Source organism: Phallusia mammillata, chromosome 5 (assembly GCF_965637545.1).
Source record: "Phallusia mammillata chromosome 5, kaPhaMamm4.hap1.1, whole genome shotgun sequence".
NCBI classification, from domain to species: domain Eukaryota; kingdom Metazoa; phylum Chordata; class Ascidiacea; order Phlebobranchia; family Ascidiidae; genus Phallusia; species Phallusia mammillata.
In genome coordinates this window covers 2,377,111-2,403,256 of record NC_137256.1, presented here as the reverse complement: position 1 = coordinate 2,403,256, position 26,146 = coordinate 2,377,111, and the positions used below count along the sequence as shown (strand labels likewise).

Sequence of the window (26,146 nt, the reverse complement as noted above, 5' to 3'; positions counted from 1 at the left end):
ATTAGGTGCTCTATAAATCAACTGACATGCAAACGCCATTTCTAAACTGGTGCGCTTCACCAGCTCCAAAAATGAGCTGGCCAAATTAGTATAAATTTTATCTCCAAAACAATAGAACATAGCGTAATGGCAATCTTAATGCTAAATGATTTGACATTGAATTTTTGTTGTTAGGATTATTACTAGTTTTATACCCGCTTCGTTTGTGTTGCCAATTGTCAATTTGTGAAACTGCCGGACAACGACTGGATGATTGTTTTGTCCCTTTGTCGTTTATTAAATATAATTACCGATATTTCAATTAGTTGTGCCTGCCTACTGGATTATGACATCACAAAACGAATCAATCAAACTAAACTAGCACTGTCCTTGTTCTGTAAAAACAAGAATTTAGGCAAAACATTGACCAGACTAAAACTTAGCTGGTTTGATTTGCAGAAAACGTTTTAAGATAAGGGCAATTAATTGATTGTAAAATAAATGATTGTAATTACATTTGAACAAGTTAATTGGTGAAAGGTTGTTTCACCAGCCAGATATCACCTCTCAGCTGTTTCTGGAATGCTAGGGGCGTTTTTGTTCAGCGATAGAAAAGGCTTGCCCTGCTGATTGCTTGCAGCTTTGTAGTGAAGCAGACAGATGCCATGTTAGCTGTTTAAGTTCTACAGTTTGTTATGATGGTGCTGCCGAAAATATTGGCAGATGCACGTTGTACAAGTTCGAATTTTAATTTCCAACTGCAAAATTAAAAAACATGCTGGAATCGCCAATCAAAAGTAGAAAACGTATTGAACACAAACATGATTTGTTTGAAGGGTCAAGCACAACGTTTGGAAATATAGCTTACTGGTGGAATAAAGACAAACGATTACTCGAAAATACATCAAAAAGGTAGGTCGACAATAACCCGTATTGTAAAGTGGAAATAATGGATCATATTACGGGTTTTAAGTAATCTGTTTACTAGGTTTTATGTGTTGAGCTCGTCAAAACCGTGGTAAATCAACGAACAAAAGTTATTTTCTCGAATCTTCCTTTGGTTATTTTTACCAGTTTTTGCGCAATATAAATACCAAGCAATGCACGTCGTAAATACAGTACTACATAAACATTTGCAATAACGCTTGTTACAAACAGCATGATTTGGTGTAAACCAGGGGTGTGCAACATGTGGCCCGCGGGCCAAATGCGGCCCGTTGGTAAAGGCCCGCGGGCCAAATGCGGCCCGTTGGTAAAGGCCCGCGAAGAGGCTGGAAATTTCTAATTTACTGGCAAACGAGTCCAATTATCACATATTTTAATGCACCCTGTGTTATTTTTCTGCAATCTGGCAATAATGCGGCTAGAAGTAACTGTGAATTTATCTTGCTAACTCAATATAAGCATATTTGGTATGCAACACAGTAAAATCAACTGGTGGTGCGGCCCGCGATCTAATTATGGTAAATGTATTTGGCCCCACAGTGACAAAGGTTGCACACCCCTGGTGTAAACAATGCACACTTTGTTTGAAGACTCAAATCTATTGCATTATGATGGCGTTTGACATCTGCAGCCCATTCTTACGACGTTCAGTAAAAAGCAATGGTGGAAGTTATATCAATGAGGAATATAGCAGGTAAGCAGATCCAATTATGACAGCTGTCATTGTCTTTGCCTTCGTGCTAATCAATACTGCAAGTTGGTAATTTCTTTTAGAACTTATGCATATTATTTACTTAAGCATGTAAATGGAGACAGAAAAAGCCCGATTCATTCACTGGGTATTAAGAATTGCGGTTTTCGAAGTTGAAAATAGAAAATCGTTTCTTATGTGGCAAATGGGGCTTTATGTATAGCCTGCATAACTTGCAAACGGTAACAAATTTATGTGTTTTCCCCAAAACGCATCACACAATCATTGATATCATATCAATACTATATGAAAGCATACCTCAAGGTCTCAAAAAGGTGTTGTTTACTGCATATTGCATGCTATACGTTGTGGACGAAGATTATCAGCTAAAACGACAACAAATGTTGGGAGTTTGTAAACACTTCACGATTTTTTTGGTATATTTGGTGAACCGTTTGCGTGTTTATGTAAAAAGACCAAAGTTACAAAACGAACTCTTTGTGACTGGTTATAAACGGGGTAACTGATGTGACCCTCAAATCATTGATAATATCATGAGCATTTGGGGAAACGTTGAATAATAATAAAGTAGCCGCTTTCTTCGTCTATTTGGGTCGTTATATTCGTCAATAAACTCAGTCTTCTCGAAAAGTTTTTAACTTAGACCTGGTCGTGAACGTAATTAAACTCACCAAAATTGCCCGAGCTTGATAGAGGTGCCTTATGTGCATATTATTTGAATATGAATGCGAGAGGAATGTTGAAAGCTATACTCAGTGTATTGTCATGGATATTTATAACGAAACGGCGGAAATCGGAACGAATGGTATTTTAATGCTTCTTGCTTCGAAAAACAACAACAAACAATTGCGGTATAAAGTAGCCTATACTTAAAGTGGTGTAATGCGCATTTTTTAGCCGAGTAGTGTCTTTGTTAGCTGGACGATAAAGTTTGACTGAAAACCGAAACAGAAACCGAAGTCCTAAACTTTTTGTGGTAAAAGAAGAAAGTATCACTTGGTTGTTTTTTTGCTGCGCTTGCAAAATATCGTTTGACGCCATGTTGTTTGCGGTAAACGACTTTGGTTCGGGTGCAAATCCGCAAGAATTAATAACATAGTCTAATATAAAACCAGCGTGTTTGTTTACATGAATGCGTTTTATTGATTTGCAGCGTTATGTTTGTAACTAACACGGATTTAACCTCCTCACTGTTATGTTGCCGAAAGCGAGAATATATTTACATTATTTTCTTTTTATGTGGCCTGTGCATTTACCAAGACATTAAAATCATACTTCATTAACATGTCTTCTAAACATATCAAATAGGCACCAGAAATACTTTGTAAAAAGAATTTTAAATGCGCGTTATGCAGCCTGCAAAAATGGCAATATTTTACATTCAAAATTCTATTGTAATCAACAATAATTTCTACTTATGGTGGAAAATAGTCGAAAAACATGTTTGCAGAAAGTATAACCCCCAATTAACCCGCATGAAAAGCATGAATCACCCCAAACGAATTCTTATCACAACATAAGTTTTGCACACAGATCTTGATGCTAACACCGTCATCTGGACAATGCACTGTCGTCAACACACTTCAAACTTGACCTACTGCCGTGGTACGCTTTGTTTTAAGACTCAAATATATTGCATTATGATGGCGTTTGACATCTGCAGTCCATTCGTACGATGTTCAGTAGAAAGCAATGGTGAATACACATTTTTTACATTTAGCCGCAGGCTATATCATGCAAGGGACAGGATGGTTTATAAAGACTGCTGGTAGAAGGTTGATATCATATATTCAGATTTTAGTAACGCGACGTGAACAAACATGAAGATTTTACTGGTTCTGTGTGCTCTCGTCTCCGTCTCAATGGGCTTCATTTTTGGTGAACGTTTTCCAGGTTTTCCATGTAAGTTAAGTTTCAAATACAAAATTTTACATTTGCTGATTTTTTTTTAATTTTTAAACTTCAAAATACTGGTCTATATGTGGTGTTGTAACTATTAAGAGACCCATTGTGTTATCACAAGTGGAAAAAACAAAGATACAAGATAATAAAGAAGTTCTTATTTAGTAGTATACTTCGAACTAAATAAAGCTAAAAAGCTAAAACATTTGTATAGGCAAGCCGCCTTCGAGCCCGTATCAAAGCTATTACTCACCGAAGAAATCAAAATACAAAACTGGAGACAAGATTACATTCTACTGCCTCACCTCATACAAACTTACGAAATCAGTCAAGAAGACCTGTATTTTTGGCGAGTTTTATCCTACAAACGAACACGCTGTATGCAGTAAGAGAACGCAAAATGGTAAGCAAGCTGAATTTTAAATAAATTGAACCAATGAAAATCTATGCTGCGTATTAACTGGTGTATGGCCACAGCGTGCACATCACAGTGGTTTTCGGTGTTTATTGTTCGTAATTGATATTTTATCTATGGCTTCTCTTCAGACCCTGTTTGCACCAAAGCCGGATACAAATGGACCAAGTTTTACGACCGGGACGACCCCTCTGTCACTGGCGATCACGAACTTCGACATCTGATGCGAAATCCGAATGTCTGTGCGAAACCAATTTCCATCGATGCCAGGGTTGTGGGGACGAACAAAGACTACAGAACAACAAAAGAAAAAGTCGAAATTTCACCAAGTTTGGGTCTGAGATGTTTGAAGAAAAATAACAACAATAAATGTTCGGACTACAAAGTGCGATTCTGCTGTGGTAAGTGGTTACTGCTTTTGACAAAACGTAATCCAAATAAACCAGTTATAGTAAGCCAGGCCTACTGTAGCATAACACCGAATGAAGTCGGCCTCTCAACCATATGATACATATATAACTTTAACATAGCGTGATCACTGGTCTGCATGAACGCTTTACGGTTGATCCCAGTACTGATGGTCAATCAAATAGCTATTCAAACCGGTATGTCAGGTTTGGTTCTATAATGTAAGTTTATTTGAAGTAGTTTGGTACGGTTTCGATTCCTGAAGTGTTTGGAAAACACCGTACATCAAAAATCCATCGAATTATGCTTCCAACACAAAACTTAAATTGCGAAGACATAGCTGTTATTGCCCTTGGCGATGTGGTTTGCACAGCTCTGTTGAAACCCTCCAACGACCACATTATCTCCAAAACTAAAGTTCACCGTGTAGTTCACATGGGACTTGCACGAAAAACAGATTGAAGTTTTAAGTGCTTATGTAATACGGGCTATGTGGGAAACGGATTTTTTTTACAGAGGTCATTGTTTGTAGTCATCTTTGATACCATTCTAGATAAAATACTGACGATGCAACCAAACCATCAGTAACCTTACTTGTTTTAAAGGAACTTTTTGCTCATTTTTTACCACAATCCAGTTTTAAAACTCCAGCAGATTTGAAAAACAGTTCTTCTAACATTCATGACGTCATAATGATGATGTTTCGACAGAGAATAGTTTGGTACGGTTTCATATCATGTAGTGCTTGGAAAACTGCGTACATCAAAAATCCATCGAATTATGCTTACAACACAAAACTTAATTTGCGACGACATAGCTGTTATTGCCCTTGGCCATTTGGTTTTCACAGCTCTGCTGTGGTTTGTGGTTTGTACAACTCTCAAGCCAGCCAACGATCGCAATATCTCCAAGCATTCCTATGCGACAAGTCATAGGCTTAAAAAATTGAAGTCTGGTATGGGAATAAAATAACAGTCTTTTGGGGGCTGGTGCTCGTACAATGTAAAAGATGTTGTGTAAAAGTATTGTTTGCGTATGGACCTAGTTGCTTTTAACAATTTACTCATAGAAGATATCTGTAACAAATTTTCTAATTTTTAATTTGCAGTGTTTCCAAATACGTTCGCATACCCCAGACCAACGCCCTCCTTTCCATTTCCGATCAAACCTTTTCCTTTGGAGCACAAATAATAATATCTCTGCAAAGTTCTGACTTTGATGTGCAAATAGAATATACAACAATAGCAACTGGTTGTGATTGATATTGTATGTATGGCTTCTCTTCAGACGCTGTTTGCACCAAAGCCGGATACAAATGGACCAAGTTTTACGACCGGGACGACCCCTCTGTCACTGGCGATCACGAACTTCGGTCTCTGATGCGAAATCCGAATGTTTGTGCGAAACCAATTTCCATCGATGCCAGGGTTGTGGGGACGAACAAAGACTACAGAACAACAAAAGAAAAAGTCGAAATTTCACCAAGTTTGGGTCTGAGATGTTTGAAGAAAAATAACAACAATAAATGTTCGGACTACAAAGTGCGATTCTGCTGTGGTAAGTGGTTACTGCTTTTGACAAAACGTAATCCAAATAAACCAGTTATAGTAAGCCAGGCCTACTGTAGCATAACACCGAATGAAGTCGGCCTCTCAACCATATGATACATATATAACTTTAACATAGCGTGATCACTGGTCTGCATGAACGCTTTACGGTTGATCCCAGTACTGATGGTCAATCAAATAGCTATTCAAACCGGTATGTCAGGTTTGGTTCTATAATGTAAGTTTATTTGAAGTAGTTTGGTACGGTTTCGATTCCTGAAGTGTTTGGAAAACACCGTACATCAAAAATCCATCGAATTATGCTTCCAACACAAAACTTAAATTGCGAAGACATAGCTGTTATTGCCCTTGGCGATGTGGTTTGCACAGCTCTGTTGAAACCAGCCAACGACCACATTATCTCCAAAACTAAAGTTCACCGTGTAGTTCACATGGGACTTGCACGAAAAACAGATTGAAGTTTTAAGTGCTTATGTAATACGGGCTATGTGGGAAACGGATTTTTTTACAGAGGTCATTGTTTGTAGTCATCTTTGATACCATTCTAGATAAAATACTGACGATGCAACCAAACCATCAGTAACCTTACTTGTTTTAAAGGAACTTTTTGCTCATTTTTTACCACAATCCAGTTTTAAAACTCCAGCAGATTTGAAAAATAGTTCTTCTAACATTCATGACGTCATAATGATGATGTTTCGACAGAGAATAGTTTGGTACGGTTTCATATCATGTAGTGCTTGGAAAACTGCGTACATCAAAAATCCATCGAATTATGCTTACAACACAAAACTTAATTTGCGACGACATAGCTGTTATTGCCCTTGGCCATTTGGTTTTCACAGCTCTGCTGTGGTTTGTGGTTTGTACAACTCTCAAGCCAGCCAACGATCGCAATATCTCCAAGCATTCCCATGCGACAAGTCATAGGCTTAAAAAATTGAAGTCTGGTATGGGAATAAAATAACAGTCTTTTGGGGGCTGGTGCTCGTACAATGTAAAAGATGTTGTGTAAAAGTATTGTTTGCGTATGGACCTAGTTGCTTTTAACAATTTACTCATAGAAGATATCTGTAACAAATTTTCTAATTTTTAATTTGCAGTGTTTCCAAATACGTTCGCATACCCCAGACCAACGCCCTCCTTTCCATTTCCGATCAAACCTTTTCCTTCGGAGCACAAATAATAATATCTCTGCAAATTTCTGACTTTGATGTACAAATATAATATACAACAATAGCAACTGGTTGTGTATGTTTGCTTAAAACTTGTGTATTTGTGGTTTGTGCTTCGCGTTGGAAAAGTATAGAAACGTCTGGAGTAATTTATGCCTTTGACAACTTTGCTTAAAAAAGTGGAACCAGATTGGTTGGACTCCATTAAAGTCACCAAAGATCGAAAAAACAACAACAATGAGATTCGCTCTATAAATCAGGGAGTCGAACCGGAACTGAACCCGAACCCGCGAACCGGTTTGAGCGGTTAATTTCATTAAACCCGAACCCGAACCGCTAATTACGATTTCCTAAAAACCTGAACCGGAGTTGAACCCTATATTTTGTTTGGCGTTGGACCCGAATCGGAACCGAACCAGTAAAAACGCAGTCTGTTTTGGATTTTGGATTTTTTTTCAAAACAACGCACTGAAGAATACACGAGATAACACTTATAGGGCGTGTCAAAAATAACAGTGCATGGGCAAAATTCTTTTGGAGTTTGATAAGTGCAGGTAGATGATGGGTAGCATTAAATTAAAACGAATAAAAATTTGAACCGGTTTAAAAACCGCAAACCGGTTCGGACCGGATAATTTGCCCAAACCGGAACAAAATCCGAACCCGAAAATAAAAACTTGAACCGAACCCGAACCCTTAAAAACAAAACCAAGTGAACCCGAACCGAACCTGAACCCGTATGACAAGCGGTTCGACTCCTTGCTATAAATCATACAATAGACATCTCGAAAATTTACGGTTAAACTTTATCACTCGAGTTCTTTTGAGCCAATTATAATAAACTGTCATCGGCATTTGTGAACAGGCACACTTTACATTTACAGCATTAAGAACAAAAAGCTCTGACCAAATATGTATTACACGCGAACTTTTATCAATTTTCCTTTTTGGCTTAGGTTTTTCAGGAGTAAGTATTTTACTTTCAAAACAATACCAAATTAAACAAAGCTTTGTGGCAAATCTAATGCAAAAACGATTGGACATTGATGAGAGTTTGTTTGTGAGGATTATTTCCAGTTTTATGCCGAGGCTGGCAACTTGTAAAACTTTTGGGCAATGACCAGTTTGAAAGGATGATAAAAAAAAAGGCATTTCCATGTAACTGATTTCTAGGCGCCAACTATAATAGACTGTGATAGCTCATATGTTTTGACCCTTTGTCTTTTATTAAAAACATTTACCGATATTGTATTTTCAATTAGTTGCGTCTGCCTGCTGGATTATGACATCACAAAACCAATTAATCGAAAGTAAAACTAGCACTGTCCTTGTTCTAAAAAGAGGTTTAAGTTGAAATAATGTTCGATATTTGAAATTAATTAGACTGCTGAAACTGGTTTGAAAGCAACAATAAAATTGTTTTGCAGAAACTTTTTAAGGGCGATAAAATGATTGTTAACTGGTTATGTTTTATTAATTGTTACAATCTGTATGTCATTAAAAATAGATGCTATATTTCAAAAGGCGTTTGCATATGTTGACTGATTATGTACGTGTACATGACTTTTGAGCAAGATGATTGGCAAAAGGTTGTTTCACCGGCCAGATAACACCGCTGAGCTGTTTCTGGAATGCTAGGGGCATTATTGCCTAGCGTTAAAAAAGCGCTGTCCTGCTGATTGCTTACAGCTTTGGAGTGAAGCACACAGATGCCATGTTAGCTGTTTAAGTTCTACAGTTTGTTATGATGGTGCTGCCGAAAGTGTTGGCAGATGCACGTTGTAACATGCTGGAATCGACAATCAAAAGTAGAAAACGTGTTCAACACAAAAATGATTTGCTCAGAAGGTCAAGCATAACGTTTGGAAATATAGCTTACTGATGGAACAAGGAAAAACGATTCCTCGGAAATACATCAAAAAGGTAGGTCGACAATAACCCGTATTGTAAAGTGGAAATAATGGATCATATTACGGGTTTTAAGTAATCTGTTTACTAGGTTTTATGTGTTGAGCTCGTCAAAACCGTGGTAGACCATCGAACAAAAGTTATTTTCTTGAGTCTTCCTTTGGTTATTTTTACCAGTTTTTGCGCAATATAAATACCAAGCAATGCACGTCGTAAATACAGTACTACACAAACATTTGCAATAACGCTTGTTACAAACAGCATGATTTGGTGTAAACCAGGGGTGTGCAACATGCGGCCCGTTGGTAAAGGCCCGCGAAGAGGCTGGAAATTTCTAATTTACTGGCAAACGAGTCCAATTATCACATATTTTAATGCACCCTGTGTTATTTTTCTGCAATCTGGCAATAATGCGGCTAGAAGTAACTGTGAATTTATCTTGTTAACTCAATATAAGCATAGTTGGTATGCAACACAGTAAAATCAACTGGTGGTGCGGCCCGCGATCTAATTATGGTAAATGTATTTGGCCCCACAGTGACAAAGGTTGCACACCCCTGGTGTAAACAATGCACACTTTGTTTGAAGACTCAAATCTATTGCATTATGATGGCGTTTGACATCTGCAGCCCATTCTTACGACGTTCAGTAAAAAGCAATGGTGGAAGTTATATCAATGAGGAATATAGCAGGTAAGCAGATCCAATTATGACAGCTGTCATTGTCTTTGCCTTCGTGCTAATCAATACTGCAAGTTGGTAATTTCTTTTAGAACTTATGCATATTATTTACTTAAGCATGTAAATGGAGACAGAAAAAGCCCGATTCATTCACTGGGTATTAAGAATTGCGGTTTTCGAAGTTGAAAATAGAAAAGCGTTTCTTATGTGGCAAATGGGGCTTTATGTATAGCCTGCATAACTTGCAAACGGTAACAAATTTATGTGTTTTCCCCAAAACTCATCACACAATCATTGATATCATATCAATACTATATGAAAGCATACCTCAAGGTCTCAAAAAGGTGTTGTTTACTGCATATTGCATGCTATACGTTGTGGACGAAGATTATCAGCTAAAACGACAACAAATGTTGGGAGTTTGTAAACACTTCACGATTTTTTTGGTATATTTGGTGAACCGTTTGCGTGTTTATGTAAAAAGACCAAAGTTACAAAACGAACTCTTTGTGACTGGTTATAAACGGGGTAACTGATGTGACCCTCAAATCATTGATAATATCATGAGCATTTGGGGAAACGTTGAATAATAATAAAGTAGCCGCTTTCTTCGTCTATTTGGGTCGTTATATTCGTCAATAAACTCAGTCTTCTCGAAAAGTTTTTAACTTAGACCTGGTCGTGAACGTAATTAAACTCACCAAAATTGCCCGAGCTTGACAGAGGTGCCTTATGTGCATATTATTTGAATATGAATGCGAGAGGAATGTTGAAAGCTATACTCAGTGTATTGTCATGGATATTTATAACGAAACGGCGGAAATCGGAACGAATGGTATTTTAATGCTTCTTGCTTCGAAAAACAACAACAAACAATTGCGGTATAAAGTAGCCTATACTTAAAGTGGTGTAATGCGCATTTTTTAGCCGAGTAGTGTCTTTGTTAGCTGGACGATAAAGTTTGACTGAAAACCGAAACAGAAACCGAAGTCCTAAACTTTTTGTGGTAAAAGAAGAAAGTATCACTTGGTTGTTTTTTTGCTGCGCTTGCAAAATATCGTTTGACGCCATGTTGTTTGCGGTAAACGACTTTGGTTGGGGTGCAAATCCGCAAGAATTAATAACATAGTCTAATATAAAACCAGCGTGTTTGTTTACATGAATGCGTTTTATTGATTTGCAGCGTTATGTTTGTAACTAACACGGATTTAACCTCCTCACTGTTATGTTGCCGAAAGCGAGAATATATTTACATTATTTTCTTTTTATGTGGCCTGTGCATTTACCAAGACATTAAAATCATACTTCATTACCATGTCTTCTAAACATATGAAATAGGCACCAGAAATACTTCGTAAAAAGAATTTTAAATGCGCGTTATGCAGCCTGCAAAAATGGCAATATTTTACATTCAAAATTCTATTGTAATCAACAATAATTTCTACTTATGGTGGAAAATAGTCGAAAAACATGTTTGCAGAAAGTATAACCCCCAATTAACCCGCATGAAAAGCATGAATCACCCCAAACGAATTCTTATCACAACATAAGTTTTGCACACAGATCTTGATGCTAACACCGTCATCTGGACAATGCACTGTCGTCAACACACTTCAAACTTGACCTACTGCCGTGGTACGCTTTGTTTTAAGACTCAAATATATTGCATTATGATGGCGTTTGACATCTGCAGTCCATTCGTACGACGTTCAGTAGAAAGCAATGGTGAATACACATTTATAAATTCACATTTAGCCGCAAGCTATATGACGTAAGCGACAGGATGGTTTATAAAGACTGCTGGCAAACGCTTGATATCATATATCCAGATTTTATTAACGCGACGTGAACAAACATGAAGATTTTACTGGTTCTGTGTGCTCTCGTCTCCGTCTCAATGGGCTTGAACATTTTTGTTGAAAGATTTCCAGGTTTTACATGTAAGTTTTCCATGTACATTTACTGATTTTTTTTTAATTTTTAAACTTCAAAATATTGGTCTACATGCGGTGTTGTAACTATTAAGAGAGCCATTGTGTTATCATAAGTGGAAAAAAACAAAGACGCAAGATAATAAAGAAGTTCTTATTTAGCAGAATACTTCGAACTAAATAAAGCTAAAAAACTAAAACATTTGCATAGGCATGCCGCCTTCAAGTCCATATCAAAGCTATTACTCACCGAAGAAATCAAAATACAAAACTGGAGACAAGATTACATTCTACTGCCTCACCTCATACAAACTTGCGAAATCAGTCAAGAAGACTTGCTTTTTTGGCAAGTTTTATCCTACAAACGAACACGCCGTATGCAGCAAGATAACGCAAAATGGTAAGCAAGCTGAATTTTAAATCAATTGAACCAATGAAAATCTATGCTGCGTATTAACTGGTGTATGGCCACAGCGTGCACATCACAGTGGTTTTCGGTGTTTATTGTTCGTAATTGATATTTTATCTATGGCTTCTCTTCAGACCCTGTTTGCACCAAAGCCGGATACAAATGGACCAAGTTTTACGACCGGGACGACCCCTCTGCCACTGGCGATCACGAACTTCGATATCTGATGCGAAATCCGAATGTCTGTGCGAAACCAATTTCCATCGATGCCAGGGTTGTGGGGACGAACAAAGACTACAGAACAACAAAAGAAAAAGTCGAAATTTCACCAAGTTTGGGTCTGAGATGTTTGAAGAAAAATAACAACAATAAATGTTCGGACTACAAAGTGCGATTCTGCTGTGGTAAGTGGTTACTGCTTTTGACAAAACGTAATCCAAATAAACCAGTTATAGTAAGCCAGGCCTACTGTAGCATAACACCGAATGAAGTCGGCCTCTCAACCATATGATACATATATAACTTTAACATAGCGTGATCACTGGTCTGCGTGAACGCTTTACGGCTGATCCCAGTACTGATGGTCAATCATAGCTATTCAAACCGGTATGTCAGGTTTGGTTCTAATGTAAGTTTATTTGAAGTAGTTTGGTACGGTTTCGATTCCTGTAATGTTTGGAAAACTGCGTACATCAAAAATCTATCGAATTATGCTTGCAGCACTTAATTTGCGAAGACATAGCTGTTATTGCGCTTGGCGATGTGGTTTGCACAGCTTTGCTGAAACCAGCCAACGATCGCAATATCTCCAAAACTAAAGTTCACCGTGTAGTTCACATGGAACTTGTACTAATACAGATGGAAGTTTCAAGTGCTTATGTAATACGGGCTATGTGGGAAACGGATTTTCTTACAGAGGTCATTGTTTGTACTCATCTTTGATGCCATTCTAGATAAAATGCTGACAATGCAACCAAACCATCAGTAACCTTACTGGTTTTCAAGGAACTTTTTGCTCATTTTTTACCACAATCGAGTTTTAAAACTCCAGCAGATTTGAAAAACAGTTCTACTAACATTCATGACGTAATAATGATGATGTTTCGACAGAGAATAGTTTGGTACGGTTCATATCCTGTAGTGTTTGGAAAACTGCGTACATCAAAAATCTATCGAATTATGCTTGCAACACTTAATTTGCGAAGACATAGCTGTTATTGCCATTGGCGATGTGGTTTTCACAACTCTGCTTGTGGTTTGTACAACTCTCAAGCCAGCCAACGATCGCAATATCTCCAAGCATTCCCATGTGACAAGTCATAGGCTTAAAAAATTAAAGTCTGGTATGGGAATAAAATAACAGTCTTTTTATGGCTGGTGCTCGTACAATGTAAAAGATGATGTGTAAAAGTATTGTTTACGTATGAACCTAGTTGCTTTTAACAATTTACTCATAGAAGATATCTATAACAAATGTTCTATTTTTTAATTTGCAGTGTTTCCAAATACGTTCGCATACCCCAGACCAACGCCCTCCTTTCCATTTCCGATCAAACCTTTTTCTTCGATATTTAGAAATAATGGATCATATTACAGGTTTTAAGACAATCTGTTATCTAGGTTTTATGTGTTGAGCTCGTCAAAACCGTGGTAGACCATCGAACAAAAGTTATTTTCTCGAATCTTCCTTGAATTATTTTCACCCGTGCTTGCACAATATAAATACCAAGCAATGTGTGGGATTATGATGTGTACAAACGTATTTGACAAGTAAATCAATCAACACCTCAAGCATTTAATTCCACACAGCTGTATACCATATGTTGTCACCTTTTGTTGACTGTTTGTCGCTGACAATTGTACGTATATATACATGTTTTTCGAACGATACCATCCATATCACTATAAAATCACTATCATTATAAATCAACTCTTGTGTGAAAACAAAGTCTCTACGGATATAACAGTGCAGCAACGAAGTTCAATTGAAGAGTCAGATCCAGTAAGCGTCGGAGTCGCTACAAGTGCACATCTTAAATACAGTACTACATAGCCATTTGCAAAAACGCTGGCAACAAACAACATGGTTTGGTATAAACAATGTACGCTTTGTTTTAAGACTCAAATATTGCATTATGATGGCGTTTGACGGCTACAGCCCACTCGTACGACGTTTAGTAAGAAGCAATGGTGAATACACATTTGAAAATTCACATTTAGCCGCAGGCTGTATCACGCAAGGGACAGGATGGTTTACAAAAGACTGCTGGCAAACGGTTGATATCATATTCAGATTTTAGTAACGCAACCTGAACGAAAATGAACACTTTACTGGTTCTGTGTGTTCTCGTCTCCGTCTCAATGGGCTTCATTTTTGATGAACGTTTTCCAGGTTTTCCATGTAAGTTAAGTTTCAAATACAAAATTTTACATTTGCTGCTTTTTTTAAAAATTTTAAACTTCAAAATACTGGTCTATATGTGGTGTTGTAACTATTAAGAGACCCATTGCGTTATCACAAATGGAAAAAAACAAAGACGCAAGATAATAAAGAAGTTCTTATTTAGCAGAATACTTCGAACTAAATAAAGCTAAAAAACCAAAACATTTGCATAGGCATGCCGCCTTCGAGCCCGTATCGAAGCTATTACTCACCGAAGAAATCAAAATACAAAACTGGAGACAAGATTACATTCTACTGCCTCACCTCATACAAACTTACGAAATCAGTCAAGAAGACTTGCTTTTTTGGCAAGTTTTATCCTACAAACGAACACGCCGTATGCAGTAAGAAAACGCAAAATGGTAAGCAAGCTGAATTTTAAATAAATTTAACCAATGAAAATCTATGCTGCGTATTAACTGGTGTGTGGCCACAGCGTGCACATCTAATGTTGGACACAGTGGTTTTTGTTGGGTTTTGCCCAACCACCATCAGTATTGTTCGTAATTGATATTTATCTATGGTATCTCTTCAGACCCTGTTTGCACCAGAGCCGGATACAAATGGACCAAGTTTTATGACCGGGACGACCCCTCTGCCACTGGCGATCACGAACTTCGGTCTCTGATGCGAAATCCGAATGTTTGTGCGAAGCCAATTTCCATCGATGCCCGGGTTGTGGGGACGAACAAAGACTACAGAACAACAAAAGAAAAAGTCGAAATTTCACCAAGTTTGGGTCTGAGATGTTTGAAGAAAAATAACAACAATAAATGTTCGGACTACAAAGTGCGATTCTGCTGTGGTAAGTGGTTACTGCTTTTGACAAAACGTAATCCAAATAAACCGTTATAGTAAGCCAGGCCTACTGTAGCATAACACCGAATGAAGTCGGCCTGTCAACCATATGATACATATATAACTTTAACATAGCGTGATCACTGGTCTGCATGAACGCTTTACGGTTGATCCCAGTACTGATGGTCAATCAAATAGCTATTCAAACCGGTATGTCAGGTTTGGTTCTAATGTAAGTTTATATGAAGTAGTTTGGTACGGTTTCGATTGCTGTAGTGTTTGGAAAACTCCGTACATCAAAAATCCATCGAATTATGCTTACAACACAAAACTTAATTTGCGAAGACATAGCTGTTATTGCCCTTGGCGATGTGGTTTGCACAGCTCTGTTGAAACCAGCACACGGCCACATTATTTCCAAAACTAAAGTTCACTGTGTAGTTCACATGGGACGTGCACGAAAAACAGATGGAAGTTTTAAGTGCTTATGTGATACGGTCTATGTGGGAAACGGATTTTTTTACAGGGGGCCTTGTTTGTACTCATCTTTGATGCCATTCTAGATAAAATGCTGACAATGCAACCAAACCATCAGTAACCTTACTGGTTTTAAAGGAACTTTTTGCTCATTTTTTACCACAATCGAGTTTTAAAATTCCAGCAGATTTGAAAAACAGTTATACTAACATTCATGACGTCATAATGATGATGTTTCGACAGAGGATAGTTTGTTACGGTTTCGATTCCTAGAATTTGGAAAACTGCGTACATCAAAAATCCATCGAATTATGCTTACAACACAAAACTTAATTTGCGAAGACAGAGCTGTTATTGCCCTTGGCCATGTGGTTTTCACAACTCTACTGTGGTTTGTACAACTCTCAAGCCAGCCAACGATCGCAATATCTCCAAGCATTCCCATGTGACAAGTCATAGGCTTAAAAAATTAAAGTCTGGTATGGGAATAAAATAACAGTCTTTTTATGGCTGGTGCTCGTACAATGTAAAAGATGTTGTGTAAAACTATTGTTTACGAATGGACCTAGTTGCTTTTAACAATTTACTCATAGAAGATATCTGTAACAAATTTTCTATTTTTTAATTTGCAGTGTTTCCAAATACGTTTTCATACCCCAGACCAACGTTTTCATACCCCAGACCACCGTTGTCATACCCCAGACCAACGTTGTCATACCCCAGACCAACGCCCTCCTTTCCATTTCCGATCAAACCTTCTCCTTCGGAGCACAAATAATAATATCTCTGCAAAGTTCTGACTTTGATGTGCAAATAGAATATACAACAATAGCAACTGGTTGTCTATGTTTGCTTGAAACTTGTGTATTTGTGGTTTGTGCTTCGCGTTGGAAAAATATAGAAACGTCTGGAGTAATTTATGCCTTTGACAACTTTGCTTAAAAAAGTGGAACCAGATTGGTTGGACTCCATTAAAGTCACCAAAGATCGAAAAAACAACAACAATGAGATTCGCTCTATAAATCAGGGAGTCGAACCGGAACTGAACCCGAACCCGCGAACCGGTTTGAGCGGTGAATTTCATTAAAACCGAACCCGAACCGCTAATTACGATTTCCTAAAAACCTGAACCAGAGTTGAACCCTATATTTTGTTTGGCGTTGGACCCGAATCGGAACCGAACCAGTAAAAACGCAGTCTGTTTTGTATTTTGGATTTTTTCAAAACAGCGCACTGAAGAATACACGAGATAACACTTATAGGGCGTGTCAAAAATAACAGTGCATGGGCAAAATTCTTTTGGAGTTTGATAAGTCCAGGTAGATGATGGGTAGAATTAAATTAAAACGAATAAAAATTTAAAAACCGCAAACCGGTTCGGACCGGATAATTTGCTCAAACCCGAACAAAATCCGAACCCGAAAATAAACATTTTTAAAAACTTGAACCGAACCCGAACCCTTTAAAACAAAACCAAGTGAACCCGAACCTAACCTGAACCCATATGACAAGCGGTTCGACTCCTTGAGTATAAATCATACAATAGACATCTCGAAAATTTACGGTTAAACTTTATCACTCGAGTTCTTTTGAGCCAATTATAATAAACTGTCATCGGCATTTGTGAACAGGCACGTTTACATTTACAGCACGAAGTCCAAAAGCTCTGACCAAATAAGTTTTACACTCGAGCTTTTATCAATTCTCCTTTTTGGCTTAGGTTTTTCTGGAGTAAGTAGTTTACTTTCAAAACAATACCAAATTAAATAAAGCTTTGTGGTAAACCTAATGCAAAAACGATTGGACATTGATGAGAGTTTGTTTGTGAGGATTATTTCCAGTTTTATGCCGAGGCTGGCAATTTGTAAAACTTTTGGACAATCACCAGTTTGAAAGGATGATAAAAAGAGGCCTCATATAGCTCATATGTTTTGTCCCTTTGTCTTTTATTAAAAACATTTACCGATATTGTATTTTCAATTAGTTGCGTCTGCCTGCTGGATTATGACATCATAGTATACTAACATGGTAGTCCAGCTCCTCTTTTCCTCTCGTTTCTTTTATTATCCTGCGCATTTCGGTTACGCATGACTAACACTGCACGTCGCCTGAAGTTTTGTATGAGGTACGTGGTAAACAGCTAGTTTTTAAAAGCCGCTGGCGACAAATCCGTGTCTGTTTTGAAGTTTTTTAGTTATTGGGTTTATTGTTTAATGCATGTAGAGCTATTAAAACGATTTTAGCTTTCAATTGTATGAACTCTTTGAAGTGTATTTTTAAAAACTTATAGACAGGCATCTTCTTGTAGAAATTGCTTTAAAATTGAGGCAATGAACCGAATTGGCGAGTCAAGGTTTTTCAGCATGTTACTACACTAGCCAACATGGCCTGTGTCTTGTCATCAGGTGCACTGATGAGACCTTGTCAAAACAGTGAGCAGTATTTGCAGCTTACTTATCATCTATCTATTGGCTTATTAATCATATTGCCATCACTTTGGTTCCCCAGCAGTTGCTTAATTAGGCATTAAAAATCAGTTGTTTTCTGTGGTTTATACCCATTTGTGGTATTGAACAGATTTTGGTGAGGCATCATTTTTTGTAATTTGAAAAAAGAAGCACATTGTGCAGAAAGTACAGACACTTTTGACAGTTTTATTTTGATATATTTTTCAGAGCCCATTTTTTTGGTTTCCTTGGTAGACCTTTGGAACATTTTAGAAAAGAGCTTTTCGGCAAACGTGAACGACAAGACACAAATAAATAAATCCACGAATATTAAAACCTATTGAGTACTTTCTCTTTATCCATATCAACTTCCAGAATATCACATGTCCTATTTTAGAAACTTTCATAATGAAGATCATGGAAAAACTTTTGCAATACACAAAAAAGTCTAGCTTATTGGTTGGCCACAAAACTCTTTCTCAAGCATTTCAGGTACACACTTTGTAAAAGTTGCAGTAACTCTGATGAAGGATAAGTGAGACCTCCAGGGTTTTGCTCCATTGAAGAAATCAGCTTGCCCTGCTGTGATTGCATGGTGTGCAACTTGCTAACAATTTTGCTTACTTTTGTAAAATTGTTTTTTGCCTTGAACAAAACATCACCTTCCAAATACTCTAAACTCTATGTTACTTATCACAGCATTTAACTGTTTTATTGTTTATGATGTCTAGCAATTGTTTTTGTACCTTGAATTTTTTTCAAATAAACTTTTTGCTTCACAGCACTCTTTTGCTTAGTTTCTCATCTAATCAGTTCTTTTATGAAAAATCTGACGCTTGTTGACAGTTTGAAATGAGTAACTTTGGAAAAAATATGGTATTCGTTTAAGCTTGACTTTTCGTCTGTCCGAATCGAGTTCCTGGTCGGGTTCAAAGTTGTTAAATATCAGTTCATTAAAAATGCAGTCAGTTTGGCAAAGTTCAATTTTCACCAGACTTTAACTTAATCAGTAACAAGCTTTATGCACCCTTGAATATGTTAGGTAAAACCACGCTAAAATCACTTCAACGCGTTTAAAGAAGGACTAAAAGGCAAAAAAACTCAGTAAATTCTCCCCAACAGCACAATTCCAACCAAACGTAATAATATTACAAATGGTAGATGCATAAAACCGACCACGCACGCTCAGTTTTGTCATTTTCCTGCTCTGAAAGCACCCAACTCAATGCAAGCATCCGACAAGCGTGCAGAGTTAATCAAGCGTGACGGTAACAATAGCTGGACTACCATGTTAGTATACTATGATGACATCACAAAACCAATTAATCGAAAGTAAAACTAGCACTGTCCTTGTTCTAAAAAGAGGTTTAAGTTAAAATAATGTTCGATATTTGAAATTAATTAGACTGCTGAAACTGGTTTGAAAGCAACAATCAAATTGTTTTGCAGAAACTTTTTAAGGGCGATAAAATGATTGTTAACTGGTTATGTTTTATTAATTGTTACAATCTGTATGTCATTAAAAATAGATGCTATATATATTTCAAAAGGCGTTTGCATATGTTGACTGATTATGTACGTGTACATGACTTTTGAGCAAGATGATTGGCAAAAGGTTGTTTCACCAGCCAGATAACACCGCTGAGCTGTTTCTGGAATGCTAGGGGCATTGTTGTGATAAAAAGCCTTGCCCTGCTGATTGCTTACAGCTTTGTAGTGAAGCAGACAGATGCCATGTTAGCTGTTTAAGTTCTACAGTTTGTTATGATGGTGCTGCCGAAAATATTGGCAGATGCACGTTGTACAAGTTTGAATTTTAATTTCCAACTGCCAAATTAAAAAACATGCTGGAATCGCCAATCAAAAGTGGAAAATGTATTGGTCACAAACATGATTTGGAAATACAGCTTACTGATGGAACAAGGACAAACGATAACTCGGAAATGCAAAAAGGTAGATCGACAATAACCCGTATTTCGAAGTGGAAATAATGGATCATATTACGGGTTTTAAGACGATCTGTTATCTAGGTTTTATGTTTATCACCTCGTCAAAACCTTGGTAGACCATCGAATAAAGTTATTTTCACCCGTTTTTGCCCAATATAGATACCAAGCAATGCACGTCGTAAATACAGTACTACATAATCATTTGCAATAACGCTGGCAACAAACAACATGGTTTGGTATAAACAATGTACGCTTTGTTTTAAGATTCAAATCTATTGCATTATGATGACGTTTGACACCTAGCGCCCATTCTTACGGCGTTCAGTAAAAAGCAATGGTGGAAGTTATATCAATGAGGAATATAGCAGGTAAGCAGATCCAAATATTACAACTGTCATTGCCTTTGCCTTCGTGCAAATCAATACTGCAAGTTGGTAATTTCTTTTAGAACTTATGCATATTATTTACTTAAGCATGCAAATGGAGACAAAAAAGCCCGATTCATTCACTGGGTATTAATAATTGCGGTTTCCGAAGTTGAAAATAGAAAAGCGTTTCATATATGGGCAAATGGGGCTTTATGTATAGCCTGCATAACTTGCAAACGGTAACAAATTTATGACTCTTCCCTAAAACGCATTACACAATCATTGATATCATATCAATACTATGAAAGCATACCTCAAGGTCTCAAAAAGGTGTTTTTCTGCATATTGCATGCTATACGTTGTGGACTAAGAATAACAACTAAAACGACACCGAATGTAGGGAGTTTGTAAACACTTCACGATTTTTTTGGTATATTTGGTGAACCGTTTGCGTGTTTATGTAAAAAGACCAAAGTTACAAAACGAACTCTTTGTGACTGGTTATAAACGGGGTAACTGATGTGACCCTCAAATCATTGATAATATCATGAGCATTTAGGGAAACGTTGAATAATAATAAAGTAGCCGCTTTCTTCGTCTATTTAAGCCGTTATATTCGTCAATAAACTCAGTCTTCTCGAAAAGTTTTTAACTTAGACCTGGTCGTGAACGTAATTAAACTCACCAAAATTGCCCGAGCTTTATAGAGGTGCTTTATGTGCATATTATTTGAATATGAATGCGAGAGGAATGTTGAAAGCTATACTCAGTGTATTGTCATGGATATTTATAACGAAACGGCGGAAATCGGAACGAATGGTATTTTAATGCTTCTTGCTTCGAAAAACAACAACAAACAATTGCGGTATAAAGTAGCCTATACTTAAAGTGGTGTAATCCGCATTTTTTAGCCGAGTAGTGTCTTTGTTAGCTGGACGATAAAATTTGACTGAAAACCGAAACAGAAACCAAAATCCTAAACTTTTTGTGGTAAAAGAAAGTATCACTTGGTTGTTTTTTTGCTGCGCTTGCAAAATATCGTTTGACGCCATGTTGTTTGCGGTAAACGACTTTGGTTCGGGTGCAAATCCGCAAGAATTAATAACATAGTCTAATATAAAACCAGCGTGTTTGTTTACATGAATGCGTTTTATTGATTTGCAGCGTTATGTTTGTAACTAACACGGATTTAACCTCATCACTGTTATGTTGCCGAAAGCGAGAATATATTTACATTATTTTCTTTTTATGTGGCCTGTGCATTTACCAAGACATTAAAATCATACTTCATTAACATGTCTTCTAAACATATGAAATAGGCACCAGAAATACTTTGTAAAAAGAATTTTAAATGCGCGTTATGCAGCCTGCAAAAATGGCAATATTTTACATTCAAAATTCTATTGTAATCAACAATAATTTCTACTTATGGTGGAAAATAGTCGAAAAACATGTTTGCAGAAAGTATAACCCCCAATTAACCCGCATGAAAAGCATGAATCACCCCAAACGAATTCTTATCACAACATAAGTTTTGCACACAGATCTTGATGCTAACACCGTCATCTGGACAATGCACTGTCGTCAACACACTTCAAACTTGACCTACTGCCGTGGTACGCTTTGTTTTAAGACTCAAATATATTGCATTATGATGGCGTTTGACATCTGCAGTCCATTCGTACGATGTTCAGTAGAAAGCAATGGTGAATACACATTTGAAAATTTACATTTAGCCGCAGGCTATATCATGCAAGGGACAGGATGGTTTATAAAGACTGCTGGTAGAAGGTTGATATCATATATTCAGATTTTAGTAACGCGACGTGAACAAACATGAAGATTTTACTGGTTCTGTGTGCTCTCGTCTCCGTCTCAATGGGCTTCATTTTTGGTGAACGTTTTCCAGGTTTTCCATGTAAGTTAAGTTTCAAATACAAAATTTTACATTTGCTGATTTTTTTTAATTTTTAAACTTCAAAATACTGGTCTATATGTGGTGTTGTAACTATTAAGAGACCCATTGTGTTATCACAAGTGGAAAAAACAAAGATGCAAGATAATAAAGAAGTTCTTATTTAGTAGAATACTTCGAACTAAATAAAGCTAAAAAGCTAAAACATTTGCATAGGCAAGCCGCCTTCGAGCCCGTATCGAAGCTATTACTCACCGAAGAAATCAAAATACAAAACTGGAGACAAGATTACATTCTACTGCCTCACCTCATACAAACTTACGAAATCAGTCAAGAAGACTTGCTTTTTTGGCAAGTTTTATCCTACAAACGAACACGCCGTATGCAGTAAGAGAACGCAAAATGGTAAGCAAGCTGAATTTTAAATCAATTGAACCAATGAAAATCTATGCTGCGTATTAACTGGTGTATGGCCACAGCGTGCACATCACAGTGGTTTTCGGTGTTTATTGTTCGTAATTGATATTTTATCTATGGCTTCTCTTCAGACCCTGTTTGCACCAAAGCCGGATACAAATGGACCAAGTTTTACGACCGGGACGACCCCTCTGCCACTGGCGATCACGAACTTCGACATCTGATGCGAAATCCGAATGTCTGTGCGAAACCAATTTCCATCGATGCCAGGGTTGTGGGGACGAACAAAGACTACAGAACAACAAAAGAAAAAGTCGAAATTTCACCAAGTTTGGGTCTGAGATGTTTGAAGAAAAATAACAACAATAAATGTTCGGACTACAAAGTGCGATTCTGCTGTGGTAAGTGGTTACTGCTTTTGACAAAACGTAATCCAAATAAACCAGTTATAGTAAGCCAGGCCTACTGTAGCATAACACCGAATGAAGTCGGCCTCTCAACCATATGATACATATATAACTTTAACATAGCGTGATCACTGGTCTGCATGAACGCTTTACGGTTGATCCCAGTACTGATGGTCAATCAAATAGCTATTCAAACCGGTATGTCAGGTTTGGTTCTAATGTAAGTTTATATGAAGTAGTTTGGTACGGTTTCGATTCCTGTAGTGTTTGGAAAACTCCGTACACCAAAAATCCATCGAATTATGCTTACAACACAAAACTTAATTTGCGAAGACATAGCTGTTATTGCCCTTGGCCATGTGGTTTGCACAGCTCTGTTGAAACCAGCCAACGATCGCAATATCTCCAAAACTAAAGTTCACCGTGTAGTTCACATGGGACGTGCACGAAAAACAGATGGAAGTTTTAAGTGCTTATGTAATACGGACTATGTGGGAAACGGATTTTCTTGCCGAAGTCATTGTTTGTACTCATCTTTGATGCCATTCTAGATAAAATGCTGACAATGCAACCAAACCATCAGTAACCTTCCTTGTTTTAAAGGAACTTTTTGCTCATTTTTTACCACAATCGAGTTTTAAAATTCCAGCAGATTTGAAAAACAGTTATACTAACATTTATGACGTCATAATGATGATGTTTCGACAGAGGATAGTTTGTTACGGTTTCGATTCCTAGAATTTGGAAAACTGCGTACATCAAAAATCCATCGAATTATGCTTACAACACAAAACTTAATTTGCGACGACATAGCTGTTATTGCCCTTGGCCATGTGGTTTTCACAACTCTACTGTGGTTTGTACAACTCTCAATCCAGCCAACGATCGCAATATCTCCAAGCATTCCCATGTGACAAGTCATAGGCTTAAAAAAATAAAGTCTGGTATGGGAATAAATAATAATCTTTTGGGGGCTGGTGCTCGTACAATGTAAAAGATGTTGTGTAAAAGTATTGTTTACGTATGGACCTAGTTGCTTTTAACAATTTACTCATAGAAGATATCTGTAACAAATTTTCTATTTTTTAATTTGCAGTGTTTCCAAATACGTTCGCATACCCCAGACCAACGCCCATCTTTCCATTTCCGATCAAATCTTTTCCTTTGGAGCACAAATAATAATAACTCTGCAAAGTTCTGACTTTTATGTGCAAATAGAATATACAACAATAGCAACTGGTTGTGATTGATATTGTATCTATGGCTTCTCTTCAGACGCTGTTTGCACCAAAGCCGGATACAAATGGACGAAGTTTTACGACCGGGACGACCCCTCTGCCACTGGCGATCACGAACTTCGGTCTCTGATGCGAAATCCGAATGTTTGTGCGAAGCCAATTTCCATCGATGCCAGGGTTGTGGGGACGAACAAAGACTACAGAACAACAAAAGAAAAAGTCGAAATTTCACCAAGTTTGGGTCTGAGATGTTTGAAGAAAAATAACAACAATAAATGTTCGGACTATAAAGTGCGATTCTGCTGTGGTAAGTGGTTACTGCTTTTGACAAAACGTAATCCAAATAAACCAGTTATAGTAAGCCAGGCCTACTGTAGCATAACACCGAATGAAGTCGGCCTCTCAACCATATGATACATCTTTAACATAGCGTGATCACTGGTCTGCATGAACGCTTTACGGTTGATCCCAGTACTGATGGTCATTCAAATAGCTATTCAAACCGGTATGTCAGGTTTGGTTCTATAATGTAAGTTTGTATGAAGTAGTTTGGTACGGTTTCGATTCCTGTAATGTTTGGAAAACTGCGTACATCAAAAATCTATCGAATTATGCTTGCAACACTTAAATTGCGAAGACATAGCTGTTATTGCCCTTGGCGATGTGGTTTGCACAGCTTTGCTGAAACCAGCCAACGATCGCAATATCTCCAAAACTAAAGTTCAGCGTGTAGTTCACATGGAACTTGCACTAATACAGATGGAAGTTTCAAGTGCTTATGTGATACGGGCTATGTGGGAAACAGATTTTCTTACAGAGGTCATTGTTTGTAGTCATCTTTGATACCATTCTAGATAAAATGCTGACAATGCAACCAAACCATCAGTAACCTTACTGGTTTTAAAGGAACTTTTTGCCCATTTTTTACCACAATCGAGTTTTAAAACTCCAGCAGATTTGAAAAACAGTTCTACTATCATTCATGACGTCATAATGATGATGTTTCGACAGAGAATAGTTTGGTACGGTTTCATATCCTGTAGTGTTTGGAAAAATGCGTACATCAAAAATCCATCGAATTATGCTTACAACACAAAACTTAATTTGCGAAGACATAGCTGTTATTGCCCTTGGCCATTTGGTTTTCACAACTCTGCTTGTGGTTTGTACAACTCTCAAGCCAGCCAACGATCGCAATATCTCCAAGCATTCCCATGTGACAAGTCATAGGCTTAAAAAATTAAAGTCTGGTATGGGAATAAAATAACAGTCTTTTTATGGCTGGTGCTCGTACAATGTAAAAGATGATGTGTAAAAGTATTGTTTACGTATGGACCTAGTTGCTTTTAACAATTTACTCAAAGAAGATATCGGTAACAAATTTTCTATTTTTTAATTTGCAGTGTTTCCAAATACGTTCGCATACCCCAGACCACCGTTGTCATACCCCAGACCAACGTTGTCATACCCCAGACCAACGTTGTCATACCCCAGACCAACGTTGTCATACCCCAGACCAACGCCCTCCTTTCCATTTCCGATCAAACCTTTTCCTTCGGAGAACAAATAATAATATCTCTGCAAATTTCTGACTTTGATGTGCAAATAGAATATACAACAATAGCAACTGGTTGTCTATGTTTGCTTGAAACTTG

The 26,146-nt window shown here is 37.4% G+C and overlaps 1 protein-coding gene and 1 long non-coding RNA gene across 4 annotated transcripts; both read left to right on the top strand.

The window, feature by feature from the left end:
• Positions 1-620: 620 nt before the first annotated feature.
• On the top strand, positions 621-26,146 carry LOC145230252 (uncharacterized). Of its 3 annotated transcripts, XM_080095635.1 has the most exons (13): positions 621-891; positions 1,465-1,618; positions 3,170-3,241; positions 3,431-3,538; positions 3,753-3,941; positions 4,085-4,354; positions 5,649-5,918; positions 12,167-12,436; positions 15,011-15,280; positions 22,978-23,247; positions 24,529-24,798; positions 25,895-25,926; positions 26,011-26,146. In XM_080095635.1, exons 4-13 carry the CDS (start codon positions 3,457-3,459, stop codon positions 26,059-26,061), a joined length of 1,974 nt encoding a protein of 657 aa, XP_079951761.1. In that variant the 5' UTR covers positions 621-891; positions 1,465-1,618; positions 3,170-3,241; positions 3,431-3,456; the 3' UTR covers positions 26,062-26,146. The 3 variants fall into 3 exon arrangements, with proteins under 3 accessions (XP_079951761.1, XP_079951762.1, XP_079951763.1); XM_080095636.1 differs by lacking the exons at positions 24,529-24,798; positions 25,895-25,926; positions 26,011-26,146 and adding an exon at positions 23,683-24,336; XM_080095637.1 differs by lacking the exons at positions 24,529-24,798; positions 25,895-25,926; positions 26,011-26,146 and adding an exon at positions 24,350-24,522 and having other exon boundaries at positions 623-891.
• Positions 19,743-22,354, top strand: LOC145227929 (uncharacterized). Its single transcript, XR_013860010.1, has 4 exons — positions 19,743-20,150; positions 20,411-20,514; positions 22,059-22,130; positions 22,251-22,354. It is a non-coding gene; the product is annotated as an uncharacterized LOC145227929 (long non-coding RNA).

Bases quoted from the DNA above. Each gene is read 5' to 3' on its own strand.
- LOC145230252 (XM_080095635.1), top strand. From the start codon at position 3,457: ATGAAGATTTTACTGGTTCTGTGTGCTCTCGTCTCCGTCTCAATGGGC. The intron at 12,437-15,010 runs GTAAGTGGTTAC...GTATCTCTTCAG, and splicing joins CAAAGTGCGATTCTGCTGTG to ACCCTGTTTGCACCAGAGCC. The intron at 23,248-24,528 runs GTAAGTGGTTAC...GCTTCTCTTCAG, and splicing joins CAAAGTGCGATTCTGCTGTG to ACGCTGTTTGCACCAAAGCC.